Source organism: Nylanderia fulva, unplaced genomic scaffold, assembly GCF_048542155.1.
Source record: "Nylanderia fulva isolate GAGA-0341 unplaced genomic scaffold, ASM4854215v1 Scaffold36, whole genome shotgun sequence".
Classification (NCBI taxonomy): Eukaryota; Metazoa; Arthropoda; class Insecta; order Hymenoptera; family Formicidae; genus Nylanderia; species Nylanderia fulva.
In genome coordinates this window covers 2,011,750-2,026,335 of record NW_028190433.1, presented here as the reverse complement: position 1 = coordinate 2,026,335, position 14,586 = coordinate 2,011,750, and the positions used below count along the sequence as shown (strand labels likewise).

Genomic DNA, 14,586 nt, shown 5'->3' with positions numbered 1-14,586 from the left:
CGGTCCCAAACTATAGAACAATTACCTACTGGCATAGAACAACTTGGAACAACTCTCAGTTTTGCTGGAACATTATTTTAAAGAGTACTTTACTCTTGGAAATAAACACATTTTTTTTGTTTTTTCATCTTTTTTGCCCGCTAAAGTCGCGATAGCGGTCCCAAACTATAGAACAATTACGTACTGGCATAGAACAACTTGGAACAACTCTCAGTTTTGCTGGAACATTATTTTAAAGAGTACTTTACTCTTGGAAATAAACACATTTTTTTTGTTTTTTCATCTTTTTTGCTCGCTAAAGTCGCGATAGCGGTCCCAAACTATAGAACAATTACGTACTGGCATAGAACAACTTGGAACAACTCTCAATTTTACTAGAACATGTTTATTTCCAAGAGTAAAGTACTCTTTAAAATTATGTTCTAGCAAAATTGAGAGTTGTTCCAAGTTGTTCTATGCCAGTACGTAATTGTTCTATAGTTTGGGACCGCTATCGCGACTTTAGCGAGCAAAAAAGATGAAAAAACAAAAAAAATGTGTTTATTTCCAAGAGTAAAGTACTCTTTAAAATTATGTTCTAGCAAAATTGAGAGTTGTTCCAAGTTGTTCTATGCCAGTACGTAATTGTTCTATAGTTTGGGACCGCTATCGCGACTTTAGCGAGGAAAAAAGATGAAAAAACAAAAAAAATGTGTTTATTTCCAAGAGTAAAGTACTCTTTAAAATAATGTTCCAGCAAAACTGAGAGTTGTTCCAAGTTGTTCTATGCCAGTACGTAATTGTTCTATAGTTTGGGACCGCTATCGCGACTTTAGCGGGCAAAAAAGATGAAAAAACAAAAAAAATGTGTTTATTTCCAAGAGTAAAGTACCCTTTAAAATAATGTTCTAGCAAAACTGAGAGTTGTTCCAAGTTGTTCTATGCCAGTACGTAATTGTTCTATAGTTTGGGATCGCTGTCACGTCGTTATCGGTCGAAAAACACAAAAAAACAAGAAAAATGTGTTTATTTCCAAGAGTAAAGTACTCTTTAAAATTATGTTCTAGCAAAATTGAGAGTTGTTCCAAGTTGTTCTATGCTAGTACGTAATTGTTCTATAGTTTGGGACCGCTATCGCGACTTTAGCGGGCAAAAAAGATGAAAAAACAAAAAAAATGTGTTTATTTCCAAGAGTAAAGTACTCTTTAAAATAATGTTCCAGCAAAACTGAGAGTTGTTCCAAGTTGTTCTATGCCAGTACGTAATTGTTCTATAGTTTGGGATCGCTGTCACGTCGTTATCGGTCGAAAAACACAAAAAAACAAGAAAAATGTGTTTATTTCCAAGAGTAAAGTACTCTTTAAAATTATGTTCTAGCAAAATTGAGTTGTTCCAAGTTGTTCTATGCCAGTACGTAATTGTTCTATAGTTTGGGACCGCTATCGCGACTTTAGCGGGCAAAAAAGATGAAAAAACAAAAAAAATGTGTTTATTTCCAAGAGTAAAGTACTTTTTAAAATAATGTTCCAGCAAAACTGAGAGTTGTTCCAAGTTGTTCTATGCCAGTACGTAATTGTTCTATAGTTTGGGACCGCTGTCGCGACGTTATCGGTCGAAAAACACAAAAAAACAAGAAAAATGTGTTTATTTCCAAGAGTAAAGTACTCTTTAAAATTATGTTCTAGCAAAATTGAGAGTTGTTCCAAGTTGTTCTATGCCAGTACGTAATTGTTCTATAGTTTGGGACCGCTATCGCGACTTTAGCGAGCAAAAAAGATGAAAAAACAAAAAAAATGTGTTTATTTCCAAGAGTAAAGTACTCTTTAAAATAATGTTCCAGCAAAACTGAGAGTTGTTCCAAGTTGTTCTATGCCAGTACGTAATTGTTCTATAGTTTGGGACCGCTATCGCGACTTTAGCGGGCAAAAAAGATGAAAAAACAAAAAAAATGTGTTTATTTCCAAGAGTAAAGTACCCTTTAAAATAATGTTCTAGCAAAACTGAGAGTTGTTCCAAGTTGTTCTGTTCGTTTTTAGCTAAAATATACAGTTTGGTGTTTAAGAGATAATAACTATAGCCGAAAACGTAAAAATACTGTTTTAGCGCACGAAACTATTTTTTTATTATATCTCGTGAAATATTTTGTTTAGGGAATTATCACTTTGGAACAATGTTTAGAACAACTAGAACAATCTGGAACAACCTTTAAAAGTTCGATTTTCGAAAAATGGGGGGCCAGGTCAAAAAATCGTTTTTTTCCATTTTTCGCGAAAATTTTTATTTTTTAAATTTGATCTTTTGGAACAATTTAGAACAAGTCTAGAACAACCTGGAACAACCTTTAAAATTTTAAAATTCGAAAAATGGGGGCTAACTTCATACAGGCGTGCACTTCGACATGTTGGTCGGAAATGCATGTAGCCTTTAAGTGTGGTAACACTCGCACTTCCAAAGACGATAGCCATTGTGTCGTGGTGCTGAGGACCACTCCACGTCCTATCGATGGTGATCGATAAAGGGCGTAAGTACGATTGATCGACCGATCGAGATTCCGCGCAAGAATATAATAATAGCGAAAGATGACATTGTTCGAAAAGAAAAGCCGACGGAAAATGGACGACGTGCTCAAACTTATAGAGTTTGTCATTTTCGGAGGATTGTTCATGTATTTAGTGAGAACTGTTGCTAGCTCTGTGTTATTACCCATACAATATACTAGCAAAGTTTGAATTTTTCTTCTCTTCATTTATCTAAAAAAGTCTTATTTAATATGCGCATTTATACTTCTGGATATTTCTAGATATTTCATTTATTGTGCTTTTAAGTCTCGTAATAAATAATTAGAACCAATAATGTTTAATCATTGCGCGATTAAATGTAAACGATAAAATACAATTAAAATCAGAATTATTGATTTCAAAGATATCAAAGATAAATCAAATATCAATTAGGATAAATGAAAAAGTACTTCTATTTTCCAATATTAAAATTAATGAGTTATATCCTTAATTATATATTGATAATTACTGAATAAATAACATTTCAGTGATAATATTTTAGATATTGATATTTTCAATAAGTTTACTTTCAATTAATTATATCATTAAAAAATATTATAATTATCACTTCCATCTATTACTTCCATCAGTTTTAATACTAACTAAAAGATAGCAGGTAAAACATTCGGGTCGAGCTTGTAGAATACGACTTGAAATCTTATATAGCGAATTAAATAATCTCGAGAGAGAGAGCTAAATTCCAACACAAAGAAGTTAAATGCACTCTGCTATTCTTATAATCTTATATCTTATTTAAATTCTTATAAATATTATCTTATAATAATTGCAAGCTGACAAGATGAGAATCAATATAATTATTATAGTTTTAGTTAGACTCCATAAAAAAGGCATTTTTATATTAATATTATATATGTATACATTATAATTATTAAGCATGACTCTATAATATGATAAAAGAATATGAAAGAGAGAGAAAAGTTGTATTAAAGAAAAATATTATAACACAAAATTAGTATCAATAATAAGTTATAACAATATCTTAAATATTTTCAATAAAAGTAGTAAAAATAAAAGATATACATATTATCAAGAAAAAATAATTTTTCTAACTTAAATATTTTTTCTCCAACTAAAATATATCAATAAAAAATATCCAAGAAAAGAGATGTCATTAGAGTTATGAAAGACTCGATTTTTGAATCTAATGAAAAATCTTGCATTTCCCACAAAGATACATTTCAAATAAGTATAAAAAAATCAAGAGTTGCAGACAACGTATGAGAAGGAGCAAAAAAATTCGAGAAAGTTGGAAAATTTAAACTGGTCAATCCGCTACCTTTCCTTCTCATTTATGTCTTTCTTTTCTTTTTTCTCCTTCTCTCCCATCTATTCCGCGTCCTTTCATCCATCACCTCGTCCTTTTCTAACTACAACCTGAAATTCCCATGCGTTGTTCCCTCTCCGACGATGTCTAGACTGAAAGATCTTCCACGAGCTAAACCCCGACATTTCTACCGACAGACATGCTTTAACGATTCGTTGCTTCTCAATGTCTGCGATGAGTGGACGATCTCAATGGAGTGGCTATTGACATCTCGACATCAGCAGACACTTGAGAAAAAAAGTATTGAACGACGTCGAGCGATACATTCATCAATTATATCAATCTTCGAATTCGATAAATGACAATAAAATCTTACTTGACCATGCAATAAATTCAATGTCGGAAAAGTTATGTGATGTAGAAGTTTTTAAATTAACTCTTATGCATAATTGTATGGTTCACTTTTCACTATTTATTTTAATCATTTAAAATATAAAAAACTGTTTTTTCATGAAAGTTCATGAATTATAAGATTTAAAGATGTAAAATCAGAGATAATAAAATTATGATAAACTAACCGAATGTTATTTATGCCATCTAATTAGATCGCTTAAATAAAGATTTATCATTATAAAATACCATAAAACAAAATATTTTCTATTTTATATATTGCGAAATACCAAGAATGTCGAAAAATGGGACGGAATTACTCTACGCGACCAATTAACGCTCTGAAAATTATTGCTCCTGGATCACGTCGCTGGGCGGAATTTTGTTATTAAACAAAAGGAAGATCGATGAAAGGGAAAATTACTTGTAACCAGAGTGTCAAGTGACAATGGAATTTGGTTTTGTCTCAAAGGAAAAATTGATTTTTAGAAGCGTGCGACACACTTTTCCTAGATGGATAAAGTAATTTTGATAAGACATAGATTAAATGATATTCGTGATAAGATAAAATTTCTCGCGTATCATACTTCAGATATATAATATTAACGAGAAAACTAGATAAATTTATATAATTGCATGTGGAGAAGGCATATATTTTATGAAAAATATATGGTACTTTATAATATTTTGCGTGAATGCTATATATGAAATGTTTCCTTCTTATTTCAAGCAATTTCAATTACGGCAAAAAACATTGTTATATAACATATCAAACAACATATTTTTCAATTATAGATTACATTACAAATTAATTTAGAGCTAATCTATTTTCAGTAAAGATTCTATAGAATTAAATTATTTACGTATTCCAAAATTAATATAATATTGAAAAAATAATGTATAATTAATCAATTAAATATATATAATGATGAAAACTATAACAAAACATTCAATGTTATAAAAAAAACTTGCTAACCATGAAACAATTCTATTATAATAAATAGATATTACACAAAAAAGAACCTATCGATTTTATCTGTCTACAGAATTGTTATTTTCTAATCACTGTTCAAACATCCGTTTGACAACTAATCAACTATGAGGCACAAGAAGCTATATTCTATTTATGATTTTAATGTGATGAACGCAGCAGTTGTCAAAAAAATCATATAAAGCTTCTATTTTGCCATATGCATATATGTAATGTTATTTAAATTCATATAGCAAACACAAAATCGGAAACAAGATTATATGTATCATTAATTAATTCGAGTTAATCGAAATTAATTTATATTTTATTGTTAAGACGAGCAAAATAATTAAAAGAATTATCAACTTTAAGCATAATTAAGTATAATATTAATAAAAAGTTAAATAGTTTTTTCAATGCAAGGATTAGAATTGAACTAGAAATTTGGGCGCATGTTTTAAGCATGATTTTTTTCTTTATTGTATACCTATAATGATGAAAACCAATTATGATTTTTACCCACTCATTCGATCGTTTGAGGTCTGAGGTAGCATGAGAACTCATAAGAGACAAAGGCCGCGTTTATTTCCGCTCGAGTGTTCACTTAATACAGTATAGTCACCCCTTTACTTTTCTAGTGGCAAGGGTGCAGACGACTTGCAAATACGAGAACTCGATGCCTTTTTATACTTTTCACCAATTCGTAGGATATTTTAAAATAAAATGCGTCTCGAGCATTTATTTAATTGAAAATATACGTTATTATATTATGATCGTAAATGTGTTAAATGCAGCATAATCGAATGATGAACTATTGAAAGCATAATAAGTCATGACGCTTTCATAATTAAGAATAATAATCGAGAAAACCATTAATTCTATTCCTAGAATATAAAACATTTAAAGAATTGGAATATTCTTATTATTAATATATTGTATAAAGTTTTATGATATAGAGAAATTAAATAAAATTTTATCTTTTTTTTTAATAATTATTTTACGAAACAAGGAAAATATTATATATTGTAACTTATATTCAAAAATAAATAATTTTTAAAAATATAACATTCTTCTATTTTTACTTTTACTCTGGCATTCTACGAAGCAGATATAACAATTATAAAAAAAATATGAAATTTTTTCAAGCAATTTTAATCGCTACAAAAAATCTATAAATTTTCTTGTCATGATTGATTGACGATGGATGAAACACAAAATCCCACCGGCGATTTTCACGTTTCGTTAGGACTGATTTTACATTGCTCCGATTTCTTTAGCCTGAATGCACGAAGTTATTAAAGTTTACTTGCATGGACATTTAAGAAGTTAATCGATATCCTCGTTAAATTGAGCAACATCATGTTAAAATTCGGGACGACAGAGCCGCCACTCGTACCTCGACACTGTTATAATAACGATAAATTAAGTGATAATGAATTTATCACGGATAAAATGAGTGTACATAGATACACGCCGCTGCGATCTCAACGACCGGATCCGTTTAACGGCTCGTATTTTCTTGTCCAGATCGGACAAGTTTTAACTAGTTTTAAAGTCCCGGACAGTTACTGTCCGCCGGAATTTCGGGTATCACGCTTATACGAAAACCGATGGGTACAGCTCATCTATCAGGCTAAATGCGGTACTGCGTAAAATGGGGCTGAAACTAACCATGATATATATTCGCTATGCGAAACTTTTTCAATAGCATTCACGAATTATCGCTTCGCTGCATAACGTGGAAATATTTAAATTTAATGAGATGTGAATAAGCTTCTTTCCGATTAAAATTTATAATAATCAAAGAAAAAATTTCGAAAATAATAAGTCAATTAAAAATGCATATAATTAATGCGTAGAAAATAATATATAGAATATTAGAAAAATATTACGCGTTTTCTATTCGAGATATCGTTTGTCAGATATCAATATATCATCTGTTTATTTATTTACGTACATTATAAAAATAAATATCGTAAATAATAAAAGAAATTTGATTTAAGTCGAATCATTATCAAACAATAAAATTATTTTTTATCAGAAATAATTATTAGTTTTCTTTAGCAATTATATTTTGTTTTATATTATATGTAATTCGTTTGTGTTATATATTATACTTTGCTTTTACTGCTTTTCAGCAAAGCCGAATAAAAATGGAATATGCTTCTGTGCGGATAGACGCAAGAGAAAACTAAGAAAGTCGACAAAGAGGTCCGAGTAATTGTTTCGGATACTCTTAAGACTTCACGTATGCTCAAAGTACCAAGAATGACGGCGCCCTTTTCTTTTAAAAAGAGCGGCTGCTGAGCAAACTTGAAGAGTAAAATCTCGCCGTCGCTAGATAAAATCCAGCCAAAATTCAACGAAATGAGCTCTCGTCCAAAAATAGTCGATTAAAAGTTTTAGGGATCCTAAATTTAAAAAATTTTTCCAAGAAAAAAGTAATTTCGTAATTTAAAAAAAAATCACTTTTATTTATCCGACTTCGTTCGGAAAAGATTCATTCCGCGAGAATTCCTTGACCCGATACGACAGTAAACGAAGAAAAATGCAGGAGAAATCTGAGATACGAAGCGAATCTTTCTATGGTCGCTTAATTTATCTTATCATCGAAACGAATCTCTTCACGACTCATTCTTGCGGCGTATCTCTTATTATTCTACCGCCGATCTACTACTGATTTTCTATTTCGATTTAATCCTGATATTATATATCGTCGAACTAGATTGTGATCGACCCAGTTTAGTCTTCCAAGAAGTTAGTTACACTTGTACAAATATTAAACCTCTTTCAAATGTTTAAAATTTTGACTGATAATAATAGATAATTTAAATTATCAAGCTGGCAATAAAACAATTAAGACATGAATGAATTTATAAGACAAATTAAATACCAAAAAAAGTTTGTGTTAAATTTGAACACGTAGGCATAATAAATTATCCAAAAAATATGTCGAAATAAACATTTGCTAAAGCGATATTATTGGAAATAACTTTAAAAACAAATTAATAAAATGAAATTTTTTGATACATTTATATTTTTAGTATATATGTAAAACAAATTATCGCAACACAAAACATATTATATTTTTAAAAATATAATAATTTCGGGAAATTTAAGATAATTAAAATAGCATAGTTGGGGACTATGAATATTAATGAAGTAAATATTGGATTTTACCAAAATTAAATATCAAGTTTATGCTGATTAAATGTCTAGAGAATATTATCCATTTTTTGATATGCGCAATCATCTTTTTATACTCAAATAGAAACGGGGTATTCCCGATGATAAGTTATTATCGGCTTTAACAACCGTCAATAACGCACGCGTAACATATATAATATACTCGATGATAAATGCAATATACATTTACGCAAACTTAATTGCACGATAACGAATATCGCAATATTTTCAAGGACTAACTGCACTGTTTATAAGAAACTGCAATTACAAAAAACTAAACTTCAACAAAACTAAACTTCATAAAAAGAAAAAAATATGATCTGTATTTTAAATTATCTAGATTAAATTTTCTTAGAAAATACTGTTAGTGTAATAGTAGTAGTTATCTCTATAATATGTTTTTTTTTGTAAATTGATAAGTCAATAAAATTCTAAAACGCGAATGACAATATAAATATATCAGATTAAAATATATGTATAATATTTATAGAAAAATTCAATTTAATCGATTAACTAATAAATTGAAAAATAAGTTAAGAGTTTAACTAGGCTCTGTAATATAAATATAAATTTAACATATATAAGATAGGCAATAAGAGCCAAATCGCGGATGACAGTGCGTTATTCTAAACGAAACTAAATTTTTTTCGTTAGAATTAAATACCTGTGCACAAGGCACCAAATTTTTACTTGGACACGGCCAAGATATAAAATTGGAATAATCTCTACAAGAGATTTTTAATTCCATGTATCCCCTATTCCCCCTAAAGAAATAAAGTGCGAGAGAAAAATATAGATCCGAAAGTCGCAGAATCGGGAATCGAACCCGAGACCTTTCGCTTGCCGGGCGACTGCTCTTCCAACTGACAATGAGCTATTCAGATCTATTCGATTCTATACTTTTTATTGAAAAATAAGATTAATCATAATAACTTATACATAAAACAAAAACACACGTAATTAAATAATATGTTTTTCATCGTTTGTTTATGAATATTATTGTGCTTTTACAAGCGATCGTTGTTTACGGATATTTAACGTATATCTTGCATAATCAGCGACATGTGTTACTGCTTTTATCTTAAAAAATATTTAGCAAATATAAAATGTATAACCTTTTCCCGGCAAATTACAAAGTTCGCGAAACGCAACGGAGAGGTCGATATACATACAGAACTAGAATGTCCAATATGTATGTATACTCATTCTATTATCGAGGCGTTCATAAACCTGCACTCGCGATTATCAGTCGTTTCGTAAGTGATTTTAACCGTTTGCAAAATTAAATCGGCAAACATTCGAGGTCACTCGAGGCGTAACGGAACAGCTGACACACACGAAAAAACAGTGAGTCCCCACATTAATTCCGCAAGAGAGATTAATGCGACTAATATCTTGCATATTCGTGAAGTCCCGTGTTACATAAAATTGTTTATCGCGTTACGGTCGTGAATACGATTTTATGTTAGCTCTGCGCGAACATGATTTACGTGTCGGTCGTCTGTTGTATCGATATATCGTGTCATCCACGCGCACATGTCAGCGTTTTAGTGAAAAAAAAGATAAAAAAAAGAAAAAATACGATTGCGCGGACAAATTATTTAAATAGAATAAATTTTCCGTACAATAGCGTAAACGGAAATGCAATTTGGCCGACAATGCGCGCTTATCTCCCCTTATTTGTTATGTCCTGTTATTATTCATCTTAAAAATCATTGATATCAATATGCGCTAATTACAAGCCAAGCTTTGTTATGCTTCCGCTATTAAATATGAATGCAGAGTGCAAGATGTAATAGCGGAAACAATGTTAATTTTGAAGAAAATTATACAGTTGAAAGTAATTATTGGATAATTCCGGAAATCCAAGCTTTATATGTCAATAATATTATATTATATAAACAGAGAGATATTTGCTTAATTAATTTAATACGTAATGCATAATATAAAATAAGTATCACATTGTATTAATCTTATATCAACAATCAACAATCCATTAAGTCCGTGTTCACGTCCTATATAACTTGCTGATTCAAATAATTAATTCAAAATATACTTGTATATGCAACCACAGAAGGAAGAGATATGTGTTTATTCTACTTCTCCAAGCAGCAGAGAATGGGATATAACCGGTTTCACCTCCAAGATAAAATCATTCAATGTCGAGGTTAACAAAAATCGAAATAAAATTACACAGGCGTGATTTAAAGCGTGTATGAAAAGAATCGAAAAACTTGAGTACGAAAACTTTCTGTTCCTCGATATTCTCGACTGGTTTATCTTATCGCGACAACGATATTTCATCGATGATATTTCGGCAAAGTTGTTGTACGCGACTGTCCAAATTGAAGTCCATCGATTGAACTTGGTTGAAGAACAACCAACGTGGAAACTCAAGATAACAAGTTTGATTCTCTATCGCGAGCTCTATTTAGGCAGAAAGGAGATTGTCGCCAAGATTGTACGATTTCCGTCTTCGACGACGGAATCTTTGTGGTCGACCTTCATGGTCACTGATTGTGAGACAGAGGTGCACGTGACGTCAGCATACGCGATCGGCTGCATTCCTTTCGAGGATAGGAGAGTCAATTATGACCAAGATTGGATTGCTATCTTGTCTGATAAGCAGCGTAACGCTGTAATGTCCTATTGTCTGCGGAAAGCGAAAGTTCCTAAATGATCTTATGGTTTATACCGATTACGATCAAAAATTTTATAACGGATCTTTATACGGCTTTAATATTGCAATCTCACATTCTAAAAACATATTTTAAAAATATAATCTAAAAATTTCATATCATACGTTTGTAGATTTTTTTTCTTAAAAAAAACATATTCTTATAAAAAGATTATTAAAAGGTAAATCAAGCGAAATTCATCATGTGCGCGTTTTATGCTAATTTTTGATTGGATGATAAAACGAGGTCAGGCCTGCGTTTTACAATGAAAATATAATCGGAATGTAAAAATATCGAATCTTTCTCTCTCATGCGAACAAAATTATATAATTTTCCGAACAAATTACAATCCGGAAATTACTACACGAGGAATCAAGATATGGTACATTATATGTATACATATATGAATCTTTCTGGTAATGTATTCTGGTAAATAGTATGTTTGTGTAAAAAAGGTATGATGAAATGGCATGAGTGAGCAGCAGGAAATTCTTTTCATTGTGATTGCGAAAGAGCAAAAAAATACAGCGATATATTTGACATCCGTTTCGAAATCAATCGCGCTTCCTGTGATATAAAAATTTAATACAAATTTTAAAATGCCATTAAAAACTATCGGTATATCTCTCAAGAAAAAATATAAAAAATAGATTGCGACTGTTGGTAGCAAAAATGATGAGACCCATTGTCAGAATGAGAATCGGCGAGCGAAACCGAATGAGATAATAGAAAGTTCCATATGAGAAATTTCAATTTGGAGTTTTATCAGGTTTATATACTGTTTAATTCAAAGCGCGCATAGCACGCAGATAAATTTCATACGAGATTGGTTGAAAATATATTGAGTTCAACTCTCTGTCAATTTCGATTTCAAATGTTATCGCGCAGTACTAAAGTTTCCTTTGAAGGTAGTATACCGCAGAACGAAGATGCGGATACGTATTTCTCGAGTTCTACATAAAAATATCAAAATATGATTTAAGATTGTGCAAAAATAATTTTCGGTGAAAATGATGTTTCTCCATCAAATATCATTATCAAAACATTATTAAAATTAATATTGACGTACAAGTTTAGCGAAAACGTTTTCGTGCCAATTGAATATTTAATCTCCTCTGTACAGCCTATATGTTTTTTCTTTAAATATTAATTCGCATATCCAATTTATGAGAGTATCAATTTTTGGGTGATCTCCTCACACTTCTCAACTCTCGAATAATTGGAATAGAAAATTTAATTAAAGTATAAAAATCGTTCTTCTCGTCACAATATCAAAAGTTGTCTTACCTTTTATAGAGAATTGAATTCTCTAATTCGAATATGCATTCAATTACAAGTAATAACGTGAAATAAATAAATATTTCATAATTTTAACCTCACAACATTGTACATTAAGCGAGGCACTAGAAACTAAATAGCGCAGATTGTTTATTTGATTGTTGCCTGGAAGAACGTGCCATTAAATCTCCTACCTCATCTCGAGCGCATTGTATAATTCACCTTCTCGGTGACATCATTCCTGTTTATTCCACGGCCTCGCAACAGTCTGATTTTCACAACGAATCAATTAACAAATATTCAGTACTCCCTATTACTTTAATATTTAATAATAGCATATTAATTTAGTCCATAACTGATTTCATTATTATATAGATATACGTACATATAAATCGAAACATATCCGAATCGATTCATCTCGTTACGATACTCAATTATTTACCTACCAATAATCCAATGGCATGACTTTTCGTTTCGTCACGATTGATTAATTAAACGATACTACTCGAGACATCGGCAAAATGATCGCAAAGAAAAAGCCCTCGAGCGGGAGAATGAGTTTGCGACACTGACCTTGCCCAAATAGCGAAAGTCGTAGTCCTCGGCGACCCGCCTGGCCACCTCTTCTCCTCCGTCGATGTGTGCGGCCCACTGGTTGGTGTACGCGCGTGCTGGACCGCCGAGAGTCAACAGGGCCACGACCGCCAGTCCGAGAATCCGCTGCGTGCACATGATAGCACCTCCGCTGCACCGATGATCGCCACCGGCTGCTCCAGTTTCGCCGCTTTCGTGGGCCGCCGCTATCATTCACTATATATATATCCACCGCCAACACCACCGCCACCGTCGCCACCGTTTGCCGGGGTAGCGACACGGTGCTAACACTTCGCCACCACCACAAATAACACTACCGATCGTCAGGACGTGCACCACGGCGGTTACTCCGAAACGGAAGTCGAGAAGAATTTACAGGGAAGGATCAATGTGCGCGCCCTTATCCTATATCTTCGATTCCGTCTTCGATCCTGTCTCTAGCTGAAAGATCTCCGCGATCCGGAAAGAAGACGCGATCACGCACATATACACACATACACACATACACACTCGCGTATATACGTCTCGCACTTGCGGACCGACTGCCGGCGACTGACTGAATCGCCGGCAGTGCGTGTCACTCGTTTTTAAGAACCGCCGTTGTTGCGTTGTCAGCCGTTGACTTCTAATCGCGCTATCGTCCACGTCGACGTCGACGACGTCGTCTTCGTCGTTGTCGTCGCCGCCACCGCCGCCGCCGCCTTCGATTAATGGGCAGGAGCAGCAGCGGGAAGAGAAGGAGGCGATCGTCAAGTCATGTGGCCGCGGCGGAGACGAGAAGAGCGACGAGACGATGATAGCGTAGCGAACGCGACCACGAGCAGAGATATCCGTCGCGTCTGGTTACTACGGGGACGATCGCGGACGACCTTCCGGATTCTCGGATATCCACGCCACGAGGACATCCAACGCGACCTTGTCCACCCGCGCCGACTGCGCGTTCGCTTCAAGAGCGAAAACCTGTCATGGTCTTTTCTCCGACGAACTGGCTGACTCTCGGGCTGCTCTTCCTGATTCTTCCGCTTGACGAGCCTTCACCAAGATCGCATTTCGATTCTCGTCCGACGACTTTCATAGTCCGATAAATATTTTCGGAGTATTTACGGAAGAAGCGTGCGCTCGTTTTTCGACGACACCTCCAGAATGTTTCGCGCGACGTCGTCCGATTCTTCCTGTCATCAGCGTTTCGCTATTCTTACGTCTATCATGCCTTGAAAATTTCTTCCCCCATGCCTTCTTTTCCGGATGTCAGTGAAGCATTCGGCCGAATGATTCTTTTCGAATGTACGATTCGGCGTTGCAAAAATCTCTTCATGTTCTCCACGTTCTCACGCACATCCTCTCTAATTTTGGACATCAACAAGTCGATGTTTCGTAAGGTATTATTTTTAGTGCCTTTTAATTCGCTTCTATCTTTCGAGATTTTATTCTCTTCGAGTTTTTTTCCGCTCTTCAACTTGAATGTTCGGTCGTGAAGAACCAAGTGAATGGCCAGCCACTCGAAAGAGGTCACGGCGCGTAGCTGACCGAGAGGTCGATCACGTCATCGAACGCCGCATCGCTCCCTGGGGCGCACCGCAGAAGACGACCGATGAGAGGTATCCGCCAAGGTCCCGACTGACAATGAGATATCTCCTCGCTTTAGAATCGATTTGGAGCTGCAAACAA

At 33.5% G+C, this 14,586-nt stretch overlaps 1 protein-coding gene across 1 annotated transcript in view; it reads right to left on the bottom strand.

The window, feature by feature from the left end:
- Window positions 1-14,586, bottom strand: part of LOC114943308 (proprotein convertase subtilisin/kexin type 4-like) — a 219,610-nt gene that overhangs the window by 196,647 nt on the left and 8,377 nt on the right. The window contains exon 2 of the mRNA XM_029318898.2: window positions 12,898-14,576. Coding sequence (XP_029174731.2) covers window positions 12,898-13,131 — 234 coding nt within the window. The 5' untranslated portion in view covers window positions 13,132-14,576. The remainder of the gene's footprint in view (window positions 1-12,897; window positions 14,577-14,586) is intronic.